Raw genomic sequence first — 23,951 nt, 5'->3', positions numbered from 1 at the left:
AAATAGTTCCCAAATAATGCGTATAAAATTCAGATTTTATGAGATGACAAAAGTACAAAAACAATTTAGTGAACTTCAGAGGTGTCAAGGAAGTTAAAAAACTTGAAAATCTCCGGCAGCGGGTTAGAAACTTTTCGGCACTGCTTCAGGAGCGTCGAAACTGTCTGACCACTTATAAGGGCCACCACAAACAAGTACAGAAGTAATATACATAAAATTCAGCTTTTATAAAATGGCGTTAGTGCAATCTCATTTCATTACCTTTTGAGGTTGTCTGGCAGGTGGGGTTTCGCTTGCTAACTGGTTGCTTCAAAAACACCTTAAAATAGTTGCTCAAATCACTTATATAAAATAGAGCTTTCATAAAATGGCGTAGTAAGGTCCGATTTTCCTAACCATTTGAGGCTGTCCGTCTACTGCAAAAACATCTTAAAATAGTTATTCAAATAGCATATTAAAAATTCAGTTTTTGTAAAGTATCGTAAATAGGGCCCCATTTTGTGGACATTTGTAATCTGTTACCGGTAATGCCAATACAATATCAACAGTAGTCTACCGCTCTTTTACTCGCCCTAGTGAACTTGCGTAGAACAGGTTTTAGCCTTCATAATATGACGTAGATCTGGTGTACACGGGATCATGTTCCGTGAAGTTTTCTAGAAAGCTGTTGCCAATTTTTTCCACTATACAATTCGAATGGATCGTTCTTATTTCGGATGGAATCTGAAAGGAACTGCACTGAAGTGAACATATAAAAAATTTAATAATCAAAGATTTTGAAAATATAATTTATTTGAAAATATTTAGCGTAGAAGAATGAATCATCATGCCAATAGTTTCTTCAAAATTTGGTTTTATGTCAGGTAGTTCACTTCGGAGATATGAGTGTCATATTGCACAATTTTGAACTTGTTTTTGGAATATGGATAAGCTGAGACTGAATAAAATAAAATAAATTATGGTTGAGGTGAAAATGAAGAAAAAATTAAAATGGTTATAGAGAAACTATATTTTTTTATTGTTTAGTTTAATTATTTTACTTTAAGGGGAAGTTATGTTTTTTATTTTTTTATATTTCCATTTTTTTATTTTTTTTTAGTTTTTATAAATGCATGTCTCTTTCGTAATTTATTTATATAATAAAAGAATTTGTTTAATTATTTTTTAGATTCTATTTTACTTATATTTCATGAAAATAATTAAATTATTAAATAATTAATGGATTATTAATTAGATATTGATATAATTTGCTTCTAAACTCATTACTAATTTAGATACTGTCTTAAATCTAAGAATCCTTGAGACGCTTCTGCGGAACCCTGGGATTCCGCTGAATACGTTGTGGGAAAAGCTGTTCCAGAAAGTTGAACATTGGACAAAATTCCGATTTTAAGATTCCAATCTCTCAAACACGAAATTGAGTTTAAGAAAATTTTTTAAAATTAACAAACACTTATTTACAAAAATATATATATATATTACCTTCCACAACTCTAGTGCCAAACTTCCTGAAATCAGACGTTTTCATTCACCCTCGTTTCAGCTTCATCCCGTTTTTTATCACGGCATCTAAATAGTTAAAAAAAAATGTTTCCTGCAATTTTTCTTCAAGATAAATAATGCGCTCAAAATTACAATTTAAGAAATGTTATGCTTTTTGTTAAAAAAGTCCCTTAAAAGTATTTATGGAACAGAGTTTGGTATTTATATATATAAAAATTTCATTTAAATGAAAATACCTTTTGCAAAAAAGCTTGATAAGGAATCTATAATTAATTAGACCAAGGACGAAACCAACTGGAGAGAAATACATTACTGATTCTAATGCTGATAGTCCATCACATGGAAGTTCTGAAAAGAAAGAAAATCTGATTGGAGAAAGAGAGTTGCAATGTTATGTGAAAAAGTATTTGGCAACAATCGTTTCATGAACAATCACACTTTTATTTCTATTGGAACAATACTACTAGTCTTAGGATAATAACAATTCCATTATTTTTACATTAATTAATTGCATAAAGCACTATTACAATAGTACAAAGCAAAAAATTTCTGTAAAATTACAGTAAGAAAATAATATCTGTTCAGTCAGGAAATTTTATATTCAAATGCCGAGTTTTACAAATGGTGTTGAACAGCGGACCCAATTCTTAGTTCACGCTTATTGACGTTGCTTTGTAGCTTTGAACCCAGCCCAGAAGACAAAGAAACTTCTGGATCAGGCAAAGGGACAAAGTAGCATTCGTGGAGGACTTTTTGACGGGATTATTCCGCATTTGCGTTATACGGAGAGGAAGACCATGCAAACCTCCCAAGGGCCGGACGGCAAGAGGATTCAAACCCATAATCCGCTTACCACAGAGAATATTTTACGTTAGCACTATGGTAGACGCGAGACGGGAGCAGAATTCGTATCAACCAGTCATCGATGGAATTCGAACCTGGATCACCTAATTGGGAGGCAAATGCTCTACCTCCTGAGACACCGCGGCTCATATAACAGAGTTTTTCATCAATAAAGTTACAAAAAACACTAATATAAAATATTTCAAACCATGATTCTTGCATCTTCGACCTGAAGATTGATTTTGTCGCACTTAGTTTTTAATTGAATACTTTTCTGCATGGTGACCGGGTATAAAAGAAAAATCCCAATGTAGCTGATGCATGTTAGGAAAGGCAACTAAAATTAGTACCCAATGTCCTGAAGTAGAGCCTACACCCTGCCCCTGGGGATTATATTATATCCTTCAGGTTGGGGGTTGGACGTCTGACCAATTACTCCTCCTTGTAAAAGACCGCTAGTTTAGAAACCTCAACAATATCCAGCTCCGTTATACCCAGGCGAACCAGACCACTTGAGATTTGGTACATGGAGCCTCCGCATCCTGTATAAGGGTGGCTCACTCAAGGATTAGAAATTGGAAGGCAGTTGTCATGGATAGGAGGCGCTGGCGTTTGTCAGCTATTGAGGCTGCCAGGGCCTGCAAGGGGCTGCTGCGCAGACAAAGAAGGAGAAGTTTTCTTTAGCTATTAATCGTTGTAAAGAGTATAGGCGTCTCAAGATAACGCGATGTCAACACTCTCTACACTTTTCTCCGCAGAATTCTCAAAAACTAGTTTTTTTACTCTTTTAACCGTAACGTATTGTCGAGGTGAAAATTCAAGATTTTTAGTAATCTTGGTAATGGAGGGGGAAAAGTGTGTAGAGTGGGAAAATCGTGGAACCTTGACACTCCTATTTTATATATATAGCGTATGAGATTCCATACTAATTTAAAAATTAGTGTATCTGTCTTTTTTATTATAAGAGCTAAAAATATTCTGAGAAAAACATGGTTTTTAAGACACTTCTCAAAATTATCTCACTGATTTTAATAATTATTATAATCATTATTATTTTGGCCTAGTTCAAACATAAAATTACCATAAAATTGAATAGTAATTATTAATCACTTTATTGACAAAATGTGTTTTTACTTACTTTCACAATTAAATTTACGAGGATTGAACGTGTATCCAGAAATACAAGTGCAAAACTTCAGAGAATTTATCATCGTGCAACTATCTGAATTAGGTCCACAATCACATTCTGTCAAAAATTTTAAGTAAAAAAACATGCACATTAGATAAATAGTTAAATGAAAAAGGAAATGTCAAAAATGCAACAGCGGCAGTATCTTTTGCTCATGAAAAAAGAAAAAGCTATAAATTTCTTCACCCTTAAGCAAAAAACGATTAAAAAATTTTAAACTTTAGATATTAATATTTTTTTTTTGCTATTTTTTTTTCTTTTTCGGTATTTTTATTAGTTTTTCACTGAAATATTCTCCTTAACACAAACGTCTTTTCGAGTGTACTTATCATGGACAAAGCGCAATTATTTTCGAAATTAAATGTAATCGAAATTTAGATATTACGTCTATGTATACATAGCTCTAAAATAATTTTTTCTCCAATTTAAAACAAATTGTATTAAAAAATATTACAATTTTTGCGTCTGCTCTTACAAAAAAGGAGTTCTTACGTCATTGGCCATACTGCCATTTTGTTTAAAAACAATTTACTTGATTGACTTATTTTGTTTATTTAAAAGCATGTAGATTAATGCAAAAATAAACTTAAGGGTGAGGCTGATAGCATTGACATAGTATTTACTTATCATTATTTTATAACATTATTTTGAATAATATTACGTTACTTTGAATAATACATAGCCTAATTCGGATACATCTTAGGAAATATTTAAGACCGGATTAGATCAGTCGGAAAACTACGTTAATGTTTCATAAATGCTTAATTTGACCTATTCTAATTTATGTATATTTTTTATATTATCCCTTCAAAAAACTGCTTTGATACTGCTTTGCTAGCCACAATGGCATTAGTGTTGATAAAAGTGTTCATATAAATAAGTATTCAATTCATTTTTAAGGATAAAAAGCCAGAAAAAAATTAAAATGAAACAATTTTTGTTAAACAAAATACAGTTTTGAGTAAATAATCATATGTAAAACAAAGAAAAGTGTTCAAAATGAAAATTATTGTGTCAAAAGTGCTTTTTTAACATTTGATTAATAGAAAAAATATTATTTTCCAATTATGTCAAAATCTGTCCAAACAGTTTGACGTATTAATATATTCAATTACAAATTGAAATCAGAGGTAATAATATATTTTCAAAGAACAGATTTTACGAACAGCTACGAAATATTACAAAGAATCAAAAGGTTACGAGAAAAATAGTGTTATTCCACAAATAATTAATATTTTGAATTAAACAAAAACTTGATTGTGTTAAAGCAGTAATTTTTCCTTAACACGATCAACACAATATTAAATGAATTAAAAGAAATATGCGGAATAAAGTTATAAACTAGTTAAATACTTAAAAATATGTATTTAACTCAATAAATACCATGATAACTTATATGTTAGTAAGTAAATGAGATTATCATCAATGAAAGCTCATTATTGTAATTCCCAAAGTAGCCTCACAGCTATGTTGTTACACAGTTGAATTGGCGTCATTGTTGGAGCGATGGATTGCCACCGTAATAAAATTCAAATCAAAAAATATTATAAGAATATTAAATAAGCACATATTAACCCTTTTAAAAAGCAATTTTAACCACATAATCTATTTAATTGAAAAAAACAAACTAATGATTTAAATTTTTCCCATATAAGCATTGGTTTTTAATTTACTGTTTAGGAATTAAGTATGTTTTCATACAAATAAAAGTGTAACATCCCTAGCAGAAAATTAACTTGGGCCCTCATTAAACCAAAATTCACGAATCTTGGCTCATTAAATGTTCAGAAGGCCAATATTTTCTGTTAAAGGCCCTATATAATCCGTGAATTGTCCGATTTACCCAATATTTTACAACCACCTTATAACCAATATCGGCCTTATATAGAATTATAAAATTCATCTTATATTTTATGATATAATCGTTATTCAGCCACTATAGACTATATATAGGCCGATATTGGCCCTATATAGGATCGATATTAAACAATCCATACATTCCAATATTGGTTCTTCGGTGCATGTGTATATAGGACCCATATTGTAAGCCCAACCGGGGCCAATTGTTCCTATGGATGTGCATATAAAGTGTTGATGATTCACCAAAATTTTTTAGAGGCACGTAACTTGCACCTTTAAAATTACAGAACACCAGACTAACAGTATATTAAAAATCATAAAATTGTGTTCTTACTTACTTTCGCATTGATCTGTGCCAGGGTTGTACATGTAATCAAAATTACAAGTGCAGAGTTTGAAAGAACCCATCATCTCGCAGCTTTTTGAATTATTTCCACAATCACACTCTGTTGAAAATTCAACATATCATAAAATAACATAAAAAATAACTAATGAAAGGTTCATGAACTTGAACTCATGTTCAGCAAATTCATCGACTCATAAAATTTTATTCGTTAAATGGGGGTTATTCGAAATATAAGACTTGTTCCTGCAATTTTCTTATAGAATAGTCCTAATATAACAATAATTTGAAATGGTATTCATTTTATCCAATAGTAAAAATGTTAGTAAATTTTTAGCATTTAACCTCCTAAAAATTGGCTTTTTTTAATCTTTTGTCCGTCTATTGTATTAATTATTCTAATAAGCAACTTTCTGTTTATTATTTTTGAAAAAGAAACTGATACGAAAAGCAAATATTAGTGACCGATGCACGCGTTTAAATTTTCAGAAAAATATACTGCTTTAATTTTTTTAAGTTGCTAATAGAGAGATGAGCGAATTTTGAGAAGGCCATTAAAGAAAAAGAAGATTTTGGGTGTATACCTTTTATAGAATCCTTTAAAAAACTGCTTTGATACACACTAGCTATATAGCATTAGTGAGGATAATTTATATAATTAAGTATTTAATCCTTTTTCACAAATAAAAAGCAAGAAAAATGAAGCAATTTTTATTAAGAAATACAATTTTGAGTAAATTATCTTATGTAAAACAAAAAGGTGTGCGAAATGAAAGTTTACTACATCAGAAGTGTTTTTTAATATTTCTTTTCTAGAAAAAATATTATTTTGTAATTAACTCAAAATTTGTCCAATCTGTTTGACAAATTCAATGACAAATGAGCGGAAGATTTATTAAAATATTTTAGAATAGCTACGAAAAATATTTTTTTTTCATAAGTAATTAATATTTTGAATTTAAAATAAAATTTAGCTGCATCAAAGCATTACTTTTTCTTTCACTTTCAACACAAAATTAAACGAATTAAAAGAAATATGTGGAAAAGTTATAAACCAGTTAAATACTTTGAAAAAGAAAACATGTATTTACTTAATAAATACTTTGATAACCTATGTGTTAGTAAATAAATGAGAATATTATCAATGAAAGCTGAAAATTGGAAATCTCAAATTAGCCACGCAGGTATGGGTTACATAGTTGGAGTTGGTGTCATTGTTGAAAAGATGGATAGTCTTCTTTATGACATTATTTGTTAATTAAAAAAAGGCAAATCAAAAATTATTATAAGAATATTAAACAAGCATATAAAACGTTTTAAAAAACAATTCCAATCACTCAATCTATATAATTGAGAGACAAACTATTGATTCACTTTTCTACCATATAAACATTGAATCTTAATTTGCAGTTTAGGAATTAAGTGTGTTTTCATGATCATTAAAGTGTAACATCTTTAGCTGCAAAATAACTATTGCCCTCATCGAACCAATATTAACTAATTTAGGTTCAATAAGGGTTCAAAGGGCAGTAATTTACTGGTATTGGCCATACAAAGAATTATCAGATTTACCCGATATTTCATAATATGTTCGTTATTCAGCCACTATAGACTATATATTAGTCTTATATAGGCCGATATTGGCCCTATATAGGACCAATATTAAAATCTCTAGACATCTCAATATTAGTCCCTTGGTGCATGTTCATGTAGGACCCATAATGTGCCCATTTTGAGCCCAATAGGGGCCAAGGTAAAATTGTTGCTAAGGATGCACATGTAAAGTGTTGCCGATGCAACAAAATTTTCGGAGGTACTTAAAAACTAACACCTTTAAAATAACAGAACACCTATTATTTTAAAGGTGTTATTTTGCAAGTTTTATATGTGCTAATTTACGCCTGAAAAAAAAAACAGAAAAATTTCCCCTGTTTTTAGCAACCTCATGTTCTAATGATCCTCCTCTCTTGTACGCGTGTTTTCTTTTTTTTAAAATTTTTTTTAATGTAAATCTGAAATTTTCCGAAAAAACATTGCTTTTTTTAAGAGTATGACTATATTAAAAGTATTGAAATTTTCAGAATTTCAAACAAATGATTTCCTTAAAAGTAAGAACTAATAAAAAATTACTTTATCCTTAACATTGTGTTCATACTTACTTTCGCTTACGCATTCATTCCTGTCAGCGTTGTACATATATCCAGGATAACAAAAGCATAATTTATCAATAAATATCAGCTGGCAGCTTTTTGAATTATTTCCACAATCACATTCTGTCGAAAATTCAATGTATTATAAAAGAAAATAAAAAGTCGATAGAATATAAGAAATAAAGGAAATGTTGATGAAGTTGGACCCCGATTTAATGAATTCATCGAGAAAGAAGGTTTTATTTGAAATTTAAGGGTTGTTTTCGCAATTTTCTAGTAGAATAGCCCCAATATGCAACTACCCAAAACTGCCAATAACTAGAAATTGTATTCTTTTGATTCAGCAACAAAAATATCAGTAAACTTTTAACCTCCAAAAAATAGGCTTTTCTTAATTTTCAATGACGTTCCGTTCAATGACGTATTAATTACACAAGCCTGCGAAATTGAACTTTTTGAAAAATACAAGAGAAGTTATTGTTGATTTATATGTTATTTGATGTACGGGTTTCGAAAATGACCTTCATTTTTCCCAATCACATCAGGATTTTTTATAAAATCGATATTAATGTTATTACTAAAATCCTATTTGGAAAGGAATTCTCACAAACAATTTTACATGTACTTTCCGATAACTTTTTTCTTCATTCATTTTGATCTATGTAAAATTTAATCTTGTGAAATAAAATTGATTTTTGAGCTATCAGCTAATTTTTTATAGGTTAAAATGAATAAAAAAACTGTTACCAGACCGCAGAAGTCACCTCTGGTCGAGAGAAAGACAATAAGTTCCTTATGTTCAAACTTTTTACATCAGTTTCTAGAAGAAAATCACCAACATACTATTTTAATTTGTTTTTATTGAGATAACTTACGTGAAATTGACGATTAACCAAGAATAATAAATATTGTGTATGTGTATATGAAAGTTTGAAACAAAAAACAAAAGAAACAAAACAAAAGAGAAAAGTTTCTATTTAAGTATATACTCGTTTTCCTCTGAAACTCATTTTTGATGATCTTCTTTTATGCTTAATCTCAGCTTTATCCCGAGCTTTCATCCAACAGTAGTCAACGAACATGTTCGTGTCCCATCTTCCTTGATATTTACGCTTCATATCTCTGATATCTTGATGGAACCTTTCCTCTTGTTCTTCGTTGATTGCTCCTAAATTTTCAGGGGAAAAGTCCACATGTGAGTGAAGGAAATGTATTCTTACATTCATGGAGCAACCCAACGTTTTAAATTTGTCCAGCATTTTCATTACAATTTCCTTATAATCAGGATCCTTGTAATTACCCAGAAATTTACTGATGACATCTTTGAGAGCAACCCAAGCTCCTTTTTCCGTTTCTGTCATGTTAGTCTTAAACTCTTTATCCTTCATGAGTTTGCAGATATCTGGACCAACAAATATTCCTTCTTTCAACTTAGCTTGGGATAAACCGGGAAACTTTTTGCCCAGGTATTTGAAACAATTGTCATCTTTTGGAACAGCCTTGACAAACTGCTTCATTAGACCTAATTTTATATGTAGCGCAGGTAAAAAACTTTTTTCGGATCAACTAAGCTGTTTCGATTAACATTCATGGTGATTTTGTCTTTTCAGCCATTCTTTTTTGACCCCATGTTGAGTCTTGTCACGGCTGTACCACTCACAAATGAAACATGGGTACTTTATAAATCCCCTTGTTGACCAAAAAGCGTGGAGATAACTTTCAAGTCACCACAAATGGTCCAACTGTGGTCGATATATATTATTTTGTTCAGGACGAGAGCCAGGTTTTCGTAGCATTCTTTTAAATATACTGGGTGTCCAACTGGTACTGATGCATACTGGCTCCTATGATGAAGAAGAACAGCTTTGAGACTTCCTTTAGATGAATCTATAAACAGCCTCCACTCATCTTTATTGTAGATGATATTAAATTTGCTCATCAATCCAGGAACATCAGAACAATAGACCAAGTTCTCCTCTTCATCAAAGCACTTAGCAAATTCCTTTTCACGATTCCTGTACCAATAAAAAGATGCTCCTTTGGTCAATAAGTTTTTTTCTTTCAGTCGGGAGCCTAACAAATCAGCTGCCTCTTACGAAAGTCCAAGATCTCTGGTCAGATAATTAAGCTCAACTTGAGAGGAGGGCTGAGGTAAACCGGCTAGAGATGGTTTTCGTTCCATATCGGAGCCTTGAACTTCTGGATGTTCCGAGTCTGAAGACTCTGAAGATATGATTGGATTCAGAATTCAGTTGGAGGCAAAGGCACAGGCACATCAGTTCCATGAGGAACGGACGTATGGCCGATGGAATGCTGGATGGAATGATGGATGGAGGATAAGATATTAGTCTTTGATTTTTCTGGTTATATGCACGAACATGGCGGGAACAAAAATAACAATCATCAAAGTGGTTTTGGGGCTCTCTCTCCACTTCATAGGAATTCCAAATCGTAAAGCAGTCTTCTTTCCTTGATGTTATAAGCGTAGATCATTGAGACACAGCACACAAACTTTATGAGGTGCCCAATATTTGTCCTGGTCTCCGAGCTTCATGCCAAAATATGCGAGATAAAAATGTCTTACATGGTTTGTAATGCCTCTCATGCAATTTTTAACAACACTATATTTGCCGTATGTATAACAAAAGTCATCTGGGAAATTTTCGCAATGTCTTGAACTCAAAGCCATGTTTTACGAAACGCACAGAAAAAAGAAAACTTTAAAACGACTCCCTATTACGTTTGCTATTGTTTTTGAAAGGTCAGCGCACCTAGATAAGGATTCTCGCGAAGCTGTTGGTGGAGAGAGGTTGTTACAGAGAGAGGGACGGTGACAGGAAGTAGTGATAGAAGGGTACTTTTGTAGATTTGACCAAAGTAGAATGCTGGCCAGTCAAGAAGGGAAGAAATTCAAACACGAAATTTTTTTTATGGTAAATGTTCATAAAAATTCCAGTAAAATTGAATTTTTCTAAAAAATGTGACGCGATTGACATTTTTTATTATTATTTTCCATTTCAGCAACAAAAAATACATTAAGTTCAGCTATCAGACCCCTTGTATTTTTTTCATCGCAGGCCTGTGAATTATTTTAATAAGGAACTTTCTATTTATTGTTTTTGTGTGTGAATTATACGAAATACAAATATTAATAACTGAAGCACGTGTGTATAGTTTACAGAAAAAATACTATTTTAAGTTTTTTTTTAAATTGCTAATAGAGAAATGTGCAGAGTATAGATAAATAAAAAAAGAATTTCTTTGTGTACCTTTTTAAGATGATCATAAACCATTAAAATGTCTCAAAAAAATTAGCTTCTAGTTTAAAAAAGAAATCTTTTTCAATTAATGAAATAGTTCATCAATTCGGATCCTTATAATTCATTAAATAGAGCATTTTATTATAATTTAATCAGAGAAAAATAGAAATTTGTGAAATAGTGGAATTCGCCAAATCGAGGTTCTGTTTCATCGGGGTCTGACTGCATTTTAACTAAAAACAAGCTTTTGTGCATGGTTGAAGAAACTTTTAACTCATAGGATTATCTAGGGAAGGAGGAAAATTAGTATAAATGAACCATGCGTGTAATATTTACGGGCAGAAACAAAAATATTTATGTTCTTATTTCTTCTCAGTCCAATCTTACTTTTTATTTCTTGTTTATGAATTGAATTTTCCCACCACTTCACAAATGTTTTCGAAATTAAATTAAAGAATAATTAGGCTACTACGTCAATGTTATGAAATGTGTTAAATAAATCATTATCCTATGCAACCTGCACAAAACTCAAAAAGTTTCCCGATATGAAAAATATCATGAAGTTCCCTTTAATTCCTATTTTATTTCTCGGCAGTGAAGTGTAAATTTTCGACTCGAGCTGTTAAGTATGAGTTACTGCCCTCTAGAGCCGTACACAAAAATGATTGTATTTTTTCCAAAAGCATTATAATAAAAATTACAAATTGTTCCCTCCATAGAGTATTAGAAAGACTGGTTTCACCTAAACAAACAAATGCTGGTTTACCTTTACAAACGCCATCATCAAGAATGTAACCTGATCTGCAAGTACAGAATTTCGTGCCATTTACAAGGGAACATTCTGAAGCTCCATATCCACAATCACACTCTGGAATATAGCTGATTATTTAACAAATCTCTTAAATTTATCATATAAATTATGCACTGATAAATTCAATAAAGTAAGAAGAAAAAACTACAATAAATGCATATTATTTTTCGGTTTTTTAGGGAGGTATTTGCAATCCTAGGTTGCTGCAAGTGGAGCTATTTTCGAAACAAATTTATGAACGTAGCTATAGAAAAAATAATTAGGAACTCTGTAATTAAGGCCTTCACTGGTGTTAAATTCGTTAGTCTTTTTATTTTCATTCTGACTTCAATAGAGTTAGGCTTTCCAAACATTGATTCGTTCACATTCATAGCTATAGCCATCAAAATTATTATTCATGGGTGGAAGTTATAAGTAAGCTATTATTATTTACTTACTCCTTATTCCTCGCAACATAGTAATAAGTTACGTGTTATAAGATTAGTTATAAGCTAAAATTTTTCAGTTCTAATTGCTTTTTCGGTAGTTTTTCTATAAGCAGTTTAGGGAAATTCACAAATCGTCAAAACATAAAATCTTTAAGAAGCTGTTCCCAGGAAATATAACAATACCCTGACGCAGGGCACCAATTATTTATAAGTGTTGGTAGCCAGTAAAAATATTAGTACCTTTCTCATTTCTAATTTTTCTTCTTACAAATTAGAAATTTTGTTCAATACATCCATATTAAATAATCAATATACATTTGGAATGCTTTGTAAAAATGAAAAAAGTATTTATTACAGACACATAAAATATTTATTATAAAATATTAGGTAAAATATTTATTTATTATGAATATTTATTACTTTTTATGATTTCATTTAATAATGGTCATAAAAATTTTGAATTTTAAGGTACATAATTTTTTGTATCATTTTAAAGAATATAATTTTACCAGGCAAAATGCAAAATTTGAGCAAAATGGGTTGATTTGATCCTGAGAAATTAAATTTCAAGAAAACAATTATTTAAAATTCGATTTCTCAGGAACTATTCGGCCGATTTGGCTTTGCAAAATTTTATTGTTTAAAATGATGCAAAAAAATATGCAACATACAATCCAAAATTTCTTCGACCATTATTAAATAAAAGGATAATAAATAAAAAATATTTACAAAAGAATTATTTATTGCGTGCAATCACCTTCGACAAACTAATTTTATAATTGTGTAAAAAATTATTTTAATTAGCTGAAAAGTGTTTCGAGTTATATTAAAATATTCAAAATGTAAAATTAACAGTAAAGGGTTCAAACTTTGGAGTACTCTCCTGACCATTCTATTGGTTTCGTATTTTCCAGATCGCGGCAAACTTCTACAGTTAGGAGGTTAGAAATACGAATCCGTCGAAAATTTAATCAAAATATTCATTCATTATGTAGAATATATCATTCCTGAAAATTCATATTTTCATTACTTTTTTTTATGAAGGATTATTTTCTAGAAAAAATGTAAAATCACCCGATCTAACCCAACTGATCTTTGCAACTGATTTTAAATTGACTCAAATTTTAACAAACCATGGAAATTTTAAGAGATATTTATTTCGTCTCCATCTGCAGACCAGTGGAATTTGTGCTTGCGGTGATGCTGATGAAGATGCTGAACATATTCTTCTTCATTGTAGTCTGTATGCGAGTGCCCGAATGAATTTAAAGACTGATTTGAGACGTCTTTCTATTTGTTGGCCACCTGTCTTATCAGAACTGGTCAAAAGTATTGAAAGTCTTGCGGCCTTGCGGAATTTTGTTTTTAATGTAAATTTGTAAATTTTTCTTCTTTTTGTTTTCTACTTACAACTGTAAGCCTCATGCTATACTTTGTGGTGCATGAGGAGTTTTAAGTCGTTTAAATAAAAAAAAAAAATAACCCAACTGATAGGGTAAGATTGGGTAAACATGTTAACTCGATAGAAAATTTGAAAAATACTGGAATTTCAGTGAAAAGGTAGCAGGTATTTCTATTTTAAATAAAAATTTAAAAAAAAATATGCATGTAATTTACTTCAGACATAGTCGTGGCCGAGCTTAAGGGGAGGGGCACAGACGGACCGGAATTTCGGATTGATTACGGGCCGAAGAAAATTTTTCAAAAAAATATTGTTTTTATTAATTGGTTTTTCTAAAGAAAATTACAAAGAATTTCTTCGTTTCCATACGAAAACTGCATCTTTGCATACTTCAAAAATATAAAACAATGCTTTTTGTGGTTTGAATAAGTGGCCCGTAATAAAATTTCGCTTCCGAACCGAAGCTTCTTTTTCAGCCATGGATGTAATCATCTACTTTCTCTGTAGACAGAAGGCTTGGTGTTCACATCAGGAATTTACCTGCAGTGCTATTCAAAAATAAAAAATAAAAAAATTAACAAATCTGACGATTCTGCGAATGGTGAGCTAATATAGGATAGACAAGATAGTACCAAAACTAGATCATAATAATCTTTGACCATGGTTATTTACAAAATTTTTTTTGACAAAAATGACTGTACTTTTTCCAAAAGCATTATAATGAAAATTATAAATTGTTCTCTCCATAGAGTACTAAATTTCGCAAGGACTGGTTTCACCTAAACAATTAAATGCTGGTTTTACCTTTACAAACTCCATCGTCAAGAGTGTAACCTGATCTGCAAGTACAAAATTTTGTGCCATTCACAAAGGAACATTCTGAAGCTCCATGCCCACAATCACACTCTGGAATATAAATGAATATTTAATAAATCTCTTAAATTTATCATATAAATTATGTATTGCAAAATCAATAACGAAAAAAAACTGCAATAAACGTATATTATTTTTAGGTTTTTCAGGGAGGTATTTGCAATCCTAGATTGCTGCAAGTAGAGCTATTTTTGCAGCAAGTTTATGAACGAAACCATAGAAGAGATAATTAGGAATTCTCTAATTAAGAAGCTCTCTGGTGTTAAATTTGTGAGTCTTTGGATATTCCTTCTGACTTCAATAGAGTTAGGCTTTTCAAACTTTTATTCGTCGACATTTACAGCAATAGGCGTTTAAGTTATTATTCATGGCTGGAAGTTATAATTGAGCTATTATTATTTACTTGCAGGTATATACTCCTTATTCCTCACAACATAGTGATGAGTTACGTGTTATAAGATTGGTTATGAGCTATAATTTTTCAGTTATAAGCAGAAATTATTGTTTTTTGTGTTGTTTTTCTATAAGCATTTAGGGAAAATCCGAAAATCGCCCAACATGAAATCTTTAAGAAGCTGCTAGCAGGAAATATAATAATACCCTTACGCAGGGCACCAATTATTTAAAAAATGTTGGTAGCCAAAATAAATATTAGTACCTTTCCCATTTCTATTTTTTTCCTTCTAAATTTGAAATTTTGTTCAATACATCCAAGTATAAAAATCAATAACTTACATTGGTAATGCTTATAGTAAAAATGAATAAAATATTTATTGCAATATAAAATACACATAAAGCATTTATAATAAAATATTACATAATGTATTTTGTTTAAATATTTATTGTTTTTTATGATTTCATTTAATAATGGTCATAAAAATTTTGAACTTTAGTGTACATAATTTCTTGCATCATTTTAAAGCACATAACATAGCAAGACAAAATGCAAAATTTGTGCAAAATCTGCTCAATAGTTCCTGAGAAATTAAATTTAAAAAAAAAATTGTTTAAAATTCGATTTCTCAGGAACTATTCGACCGATTTTGCTCAAATATTGAATTTTGCATTGTAATATTGTTTAGAATGATGCAAAAAAATATATACCCTACATTTCAAAAATTTTCTGACCATTTTTAAATGAAATGATAATAAAAAAACGGTGTTTCCACGCAAAAAATATTTTTTTGCATGGAATCACCTTTAGACAAAGGAATTTTATAATTGTGTGAATTTTTTTTAAATTAGTTATATTAAAATATGCAAAAAGTAAGATTAACATTAAGGGGCATTTAAATGCTAATATAAATGATAACCTAATTGCACGATAACCTAAACATTTAAATGCTGCTTTTACCTTTACAAACGTCATCGTCAAGAGTGTAACCTGATCTGCAAGTACAGAATTTCGTGCCATTTACAAAAGAACATTTTGACGCTCTATGCCCACAATCACACTCTGGAATATAAACAAATATTTTTTAAATATCTTAAATTTATCATGTAAATTATGTATTGCAAAACTCAATAAAGAAAAAAAAACTGCAATAAACGTATATTATTTTTAGGTTTCTTAGGGAAGTATTTGCAATCCTAGATTGCTGCAAGTAGAGCTATTTTTGCAGCAAGTTTATGAACAAAGCCATAGAAGAGATAACTAGGAACTCCTAAATTAAGAATCTCTCCAGTGTTAAATTCTTGAGTTTTTTGAATTTTCTCTCTGACTTCATTATAATTAGGCTTTCCAAGCTTTTATTCGATCATATTTACAGTTATATGCGTATATGTTATTGTTTATTGCTGGAAGCAACTAATAAGGTATAAGTATTTACATGCAGACTCCTTATTCCTCGCACCTAAGTGATAAGTTGCGTATTATAAGATTAGTTATAAGCTATAATTTAGTTATAAGCTGTTCAGTTATAAAATTTAGGTTAAATGGGATTACATTTCCATATTTATTTCCTATTGTTAAATTTCATAAAAGTCCAGTAAAATTTAGGTTTATTGCGTTTGGTACTAACTGCTACAATTCTGATATTAGTAAAAAGTTTATAATTTTCTAAGAATTTGTACACAAGTATTCCACATGCACAGATTATTGAAATTTTTAGCTGCATTTTTGATAAGTACTTATTTAATAAGAAAATAGATAAATCTTATTGGTTGTATTTATGTAGGCTTAATCTTTTTGAGAATGAACTTTTTAATGGTTCAGATTTTTATAAACAAACTATTGGAATTCCACAAGGTAATTCCTTTTCTGGTGCTTTTGCTAATATTCTTTTAAATTTTTTTGATGCTAAATTTCTTGAGTATAATGAATTTAATGCTTTTAGATATATTGATGATTTGATTTTGTTTAATTGTGATAATTATAATTTTATTTATAGTATTTATTCTGAAGAATTGGCTTTGAAGAAAACTAATAAGAATTTCTTAAATGTTGAATATTTAGATTTTAAAGTTGATATTTAACGGTTTAGATTTTTATAAACAAACTATTGGAATTCCACAAGGTAATTCGTTTTCTGGTGCTTTTGCTAATATCTTTTAAAATTTTTTTGAAGCTAAATTTCTTGAATATAATGATTGATATTGTTGATAAAATAATTAAAATTGGTGTTTTTGATAAAAGAAAAGCTTTTAAATTTAAAGTTATTTTTTTCTGCAACTTTAATATTAATCTGTGTAATAAAATTTTCAAAAATTCAGTTTTTTCACAATTGGTTAGGATTAAAAATATTTGCAATAACGTTGAAAGTTTTCAGGAGGCTGTGAATAATTTTTTGAATAATTTGAATAAGAATGATTTTCCTTTTAATTATTGTAATATTAATTTTTTGATTAAGAAAATGATTGAAGAATTCTAGTTTATTATTTCTTTTAACGGGGCGTGATTCAAGTCTTAACTGAGCAGCCTCAGTTAAGCATTATACTAATTTGTTACGTAATCTTTTCTTTTACTATTCTTCTTTTTTATTCTGCACATTTCAATAGAGGGCCTTGTTTTCTTTTGTTTTAGAGTTTCCTCTGCATATAGTTTGTTTGTGAAATCACTGTTTGACCGGTTTAATGTAAGTTTTTATTTTCTCAAGATTTTGTTGAAATTCCTTTTCTGATTTGGTTTTATGTATTACACTAATTTGCTTTATATTACACGTAATTCTTCCTGGACTTCTACAAAACCTCCGGGTACTGAGAGAGTTAATTTTGGCAATTGTCCTTTCTCTCAATAGAAAAAGGTTTTGTTTTATGGCTTCCGAGGCCGGTACCCCCTGTAGACATCGGCTTCGGTGATCATATTTTTATTTTTATTTCCATTGTTTTCTTTATTGCTTCAATTATTCTTTCATTTGAAAATTCTGCAGCATTTAAGCGCGTTTCTTTCAAAGATAGTTTTGTCATTTTAGAATTTAATATTTTGTATTCTTTTACGAATATTAAAATATAATAAATTTTTGAAAGAAATTTCAAAGTACTAAAAATGAGCAAAGTATAATGATTTTACTATTAAACATGTACATTATCTGAGAATTTGCGATTGCGCGTAAAAAGTTCTATTACAGCGGATTTTTATGTACATTTTTAAATTGGGTCGCAACTTATTGAAGCTTCCGAGCGCAGGGATCCCGAAGAATTTAGAGGGAAAATTCCAAAAACACGAACGTCGCAGAAAAATTAAAAACTTCATTTGAATAAAAACATTTGCTTCTTATTACTTTGCTAAAATTATAATCGTTTGCGTTTATTCATTGTTTAAAGTATGATTTTTGCACGTCATAGAAATTTCGAATATCACATCTACGAGATTATTGTTTGACGAGCTCGAATTCGGCATCGATTTCTTCTTGCACTCTGGTGACTTTTCAGCAATTATTGTCAAAGATTTTTACATGGTTTTCTTAAATCCCCATATTTTGAATATGATCTTATCACTGAAGAATTTCAAGCATATTATAAAGAACATTATCATAATAATTTTTTGATACATTTGCGCCGATTTTGTCGAGAATTCATATTTTTATTTGAAAGATTCTTTCATCTGTTATACTTATGGATTTCTAAGTAATTTTAAAATCCCGATATTTTGAAATCGCAACTATGCTCGGAACTATTACAACTCTTGAATTTCGAATCGCACATGTAAGCAATTGATTTTCAACCACGTTAATTCGAGTTTGCATTTATTTCATCGCAAATTTCTTTGTATTTTCAGCAATTACTGTAACAGAATTCAAAATAGATTTCTTTAAATCCTTTGAACATTTAGCTAGACATAAACATTGAACATTTGAACTTTGAACATTTTGAACATTTAGCTAGACATTATTAAGCAGGTGAACTTCTAATCGTACATTTGATTAATAACTTTCTGACGCACGAGTTTGTTTTGCACCAATTTCATCAAGAAGTCATGTGCATATATATTTTTTAATAACTTTTTCGACAGTTAAGCCCATGGATTACTAAATAATTTCCAATATTTCCGATAATTTTCCATTTTTAATTTGAAATGATCAAAAATTTCGAACCGGACACATGATTAAGAGCCTTTCGATTTTCGATCACCTTATGGCAAATTTATATGGTTTCCGATCACAATCACACAGTTTTTTCTTTGTATTTTTACATGATTTTTGAAATCCTATTTTTTTGCAAGATACTATTACTAAACTAGGAATCAGAAATTTCAGGAATGTACTACAGTGCAAAGATAAAGAAAACATAGAATTTTTCTTCCATAATTGTTGAAAATACAGACGAGAATGAAGAACAAACTATCGCTTGAGATCAATTCTCCGACCGACTTTTCTTTCGATAAATATTGAGCTACAAAAAAAATATCAATTCATAATTAAAAGCTAAAAATTTATTCGCCAGTCAAAATGTATTGGTTTCCAATGGCAACCGGTATATCGTATTTCTCGAGTCTTGCCCCTGCCGTCACAAATGTCCTTGTTTTAGAGCATAACCTGATTTGTATTTACGGAGATTTTTGACGTTCACATGAGAGCATTCTAGAACATACCAGCAGTTGCAGAATTAATAAGCTACTTAAAACCTGCTATATAACTATTCAATTTCTAAAATCAGACAAATGAAAAAAAGTTACAATTGCGGAAAAGTTGTACAGGATGAGTTCGAACGAATTTAGGTTGCTAAACTTGCAAAAATTTTAAAAAAGAACCCTAAGATATTTCCTTTCTAATCTGGGACAATTTTCAAAGTTTGGTTCAATAATATTTGGATTTTCGTTTTAATCGTAGATTAGTTAGGTTTATCAATTTTTTTTCTGCACTGGCCATTGGCTGCAAAATTTCAGTTTGTTCGGTAGTTTTGCAAAAGAGCTTTAATGTAAAAATAGTGAAATGTTCTTTTCATAAAATGAGGAACAATTTTAAACTAGAGTTGACAATACTCGCTGGCCACACATATTTTCACAAAGCTTGGATTACACCAGATAATTAAAAAGCTCTTCACCTGCACAAATGTCTTTGTTTAGAGCGTACCCTTCCATGCACACACAACGCTTTTCACCATGCATATAACAGCATTCTAAAGTTCCATATCCACAGTCACATTCTAGAATATAAGTCATGAATGGTAAATATTTTTTTACATAAATGATTAATAGTAAAATATAAAATAAATCAAATTAAGAGCAGTCGAATTAAATTCTTAAGGGATATTTCTACTTTTGTGTTCAAACGCCGAGTCAACATTGCAAGAAAATTGTGATCGAAATCATGAAAGAGACAATGTCTCTTCAGTTGAAAGAGATAATCGTCATATTTAGTCAAATATTTCTCACACTTAAAAAAAAAGCAATTTTTAAAAAAAAAAGCTTTTAAATCTAGAGTTTTATAATAGTGATGATACATAGCATTATAAGTATTAGCAATAAGTTTTGTTTATAATTTATAAAATTCAACTATAAAATTAATTATAAAATAATACTTTATGAAAAGAAATTTCTTAGGCAATTTCTTAGATTAAAAAAAAACATCTTTTTTATTCTATTATTTTTTTTTGGAAAGACGACAAAAATACGTAGCATGTTTTATTTAAAAGTGTTCCTGCTACAAAAGAAAAGTTTGTATTTCCATTTTTTTGTGCACAGAGAGAGAGAGGGGATTTATTTGTAACAAAGGTTTTAAATTTTTCTAACAAAAAATTATGTTTTGACCTGTTTCAGTGCGAGCAATTTGACTCCAACCATAAGATAATGCGCCAAAAAAGTTTCAAAACCAATTCTACGTCTTATCAGTAAAAAATTATTAATATAAGCTCTTAAATCTGTTTTTCTCAGTCCAAATTTTTCAACTTTGCGATCAAGAATTTTTGACTTCAAATTAACCTATTAAATTAAAACTTGGTAATTGATTTAAGTACACCTTCTTTAAGTTCCAAAATTCATATTGGCACGTGAATCTTGGTAAAAATTTATTTTTTGGTCAAAGGGATTTTTTCTCATAAATATTTAGAAAGTTAAGCTTTTAATTTAGGAATACTTTTTATTCATTGTTCGACAAGACCATCCCAGAGTGGAAGTTATGATTAAAGTTGAGTAAAACGAATCACTCAAGTGATTTGAATCAATAGAATCAGTTTGGTGATTTAAATCTCTGATTCGAACCACTTGTTGATTCAAATCACTACTAATTTGAATCACTTACTGATTAGAATCAGCGAATGTTTTGATAATGAAATTGATACATATGATATAAATGATTTTAATATATGCTTTTTTTTATATCTTTTTAATTTTGATGCGTATAAGACGCAAAAAATGAAGATTAACTTGAGAACTACAATAATTAAGATTAGACCCTGCTCGTTGTGTTTACCCATTCCCTGAATTGCTTTTGTACTCCCTTTCGAATTAGTTTTAAATTAAATAAATAATCCGACGAAATGGAAGCAATAAGATACTACTTGATTAAAACCATCATTCGCTTCAAAAATATGCAAAATAGAAACAACAGTTGACATGTTTCAAGAGCTCAAAAATAGTCTCCCATTTTTAAGATTTGCTAGACGAAGATTGAAATATAAAACGTGAAGTTGCCTACGAAAAATAGAAAACTAAAGGTGAGAAATAATACTAGAAAAGCCGCAGCAGCCAAGAGAGAAAATATTAAAAGAGGTGGAAGAAAAACCACAGTGGCCGAGAGTGGCAAATCAAGGCGAAATGCATTTCTAGGAGAGGTGATGAGGAACTAATGTCATTAAAAAGGGAACCAGCATTCATACATACAAAACAAGAATTAAGGGCATAAGGATGAGCGAATGTAACTGGGGTGGAAATAATTTTGGAATTATCAAAATTGCATTTAAGACTAAAATTGCAACAATGTGTAGCAATTGAAGATTCTTCTTGACATATCGTAAGAAAAAAAGATTTAATCTTGTTTTATTCATATCAATGCTGATTCCCTTGTTCGATATTAGTTTCACATTATCTCTAAATAGAGCGTAGAATAAATATTGTTATTACCTAAAGTTATTTATTTTTTTCTTCTTCTGAATGTGCTTTATGTTATTGCAAAATCTATCTTCATGCATAACTTAGTTTTCGATTGAAAGGTAGGAGAAATGTGTTTCAAATATTTAGCTGAGGTAGATAGTAATTGAATATACTTTTGTGAACATTTTGTTAGGAATGAAACACCACAAAATTGTAGGGGAAGTGATGAATTACTGTTTTTAAAATTCCTCTGTAAGAAGTAATCAGATTTTAGAACAATATGTTTTTCTTCGATTAATTACTTAGAGAAAAAGTACAATGTGAAAAAAATATAACCTACAGTTTATTTATTTATATACATGATGAAAAATGCTATTTTAATTGTATGATACGGTTAACCATCACGAGAAGTTTGATTCTCATGGACCAACAATCCATGATGATGCGAGATGATCAATGATGGTTCCAACTATACATTTCCATGATGGTTTCATGGGAAAAGCCAAATTGCTTTGTACCATCAAAGCAATTTTTTTTTATGTTGGTCTATCATAAATCAGTTCAAATTCCTACATTGGGATGATGGTTGTTCATGATCGTTCCAACATTTGATTCTTAAGAAACTGTGGTGAAAATTTCAGATGGTTCAACATGATGGTAAACAACATTACTTATGTTGGTTACCATCAAAAATATAATGATTCATGATGGAATTATTAATGGTTTCCGTCAAGATTCTGTTGATCCAACAAAGGATAACCATCAAAATATTTGACTTGGGTTTGGTTGGGAAAAGTTATAAAGTTAAAGCATTAAAATCACGCATTAGCATTAAAATATACCAACAGTCATTAAAGTTATAAAGTTAAGCAAAAAATTGTAAGAATTTATCAATCAAGCGATATCGAATACAGATAGGATAAACACTTTTAAGGTACTTTTTGAGTATAAATTTCAAGCAATTTCTAGTTAGAAATTTAAAATGAGCAAATAAGATGTTATTAAAATTTTTTTTTCAAAATACTGACTTCGATTATTGGAATTTATTGTTCAAAACAATATAATTTATTTTTTAACTTTTAATTTATTCTGTTAATTTAAGACGTTTTACCATCGCACATGAAATATTCCATATGAATAAACTATTAAAATTTTGCAGCCAGCAAAGCTTTTGCTTTGCAGTACGAACAGAATTGTTCAAAAAGACGAAAANCTACCACGTGATTTTTCAGCCAATAAAAATATTCCGTCAATAAAAATATTTTCCCCTGACATGTAATACTAATTTGAAATAATGGAATCGACAACAAAAGACAATCTCGAAAATATTTTATTTTTAAACTTTAATTTTATCTTACTTTGTATGTCTTTTTTCTCTTCATTTTCATGCATTGTCATCCAATTCTGAATTATGTGCTAAATTTGAAGTTTGTAGCTAGTCGGGAAGTTAGTTTAAAATCGATTACAAAATTCCACCCGGACAGACATACACGAAGGCAAGTTTATATAAACGTGGTAAAAAAATAAATGAATTAACTAGCTAAATTTTATTTATATTTTGCTTTATAGAGCAAAATTACTGATCCCTACCAGCCACAGGGCGACTAAATATTTCAAATGGCGATTAAACAATTGTCTGCCAGACGTCACCTTTTTCTGTCGAAAATTTGACTAGTTTTAAATATAGACTTTCTCGAATTATTGCAATATTTAATAGAATTTAATAGAATATTAAGGGAGTCATTATAAATATTTCATAGTATTCAGAAAATTACTTCATATCACGCTTTCATTTTAGAAATGAATCTTTTAACGTTAAAA

The 23,951-nt window shown here is 29.8% G+C and overlaps 2 protein-coding genes across 2 annotated transcripts in view; one reads left to right on the top strand and one right to left on the bottom strand.

Annotated features, from left to right (window-relative positions):
- The window catches only part of LOC107456201 (cuticle protein 14-like), a 206,301-nt gene that overhangs the window by 94,506 nt on the left and 87,844 nt on the right, over window positions 1–23,951 (top strand). The window lies entirely within an intron of this gene.
- LOC107454911 (rh5-interacting protein-like) overlaps window positions 1–23,951 on the bottom strand; it is a 104,871-nt gene that overhangs the window by 2,618 nt on the left and 78,302 nt on the right. Inside the window, exons 11-13 of the mRNA XM_071177334.1 lie at window positions 3,485–3,592; window positions 1,740–1,851; window positions 1,483–1,569 (exon numbers count right to left, since the gene is read on the bottom strand). Coding sequence (XP_071033435.1) covers window positions 1,515–1,569; window positions 1,740–1,851; window positions 3,485–3,592 — 275 coding nt within the window. The 3' untranslated portion in view covers window positions 1,483–1,514. The remainder of the gene's footprint in view (window positions 1–1,482; window positions 1,570–1,739; window positions 1,852–3,484; window positions 3,593–23,951) is intronic.

The sequence above is a fragment of the Parasteatoda tepidariorum genome, chromosome 2, assembly GCF_043381705.1.
Source record: "Parasteatoda tepidariorum isolate YZ-2023 chromosome 2, CAS_Ptep_4.0, whole genome shotgun sequence".
Classification (NCBI taxonomy): Eukaryota; Metazoa; Arthropoda; class Arachnida; order Araneae; family Theridiidae; genus Parasteatoda; species Parasteatoda tepidariorum.
This window is presented reverse-complemented; position numbering and strand designations above follow the sequence as displayed.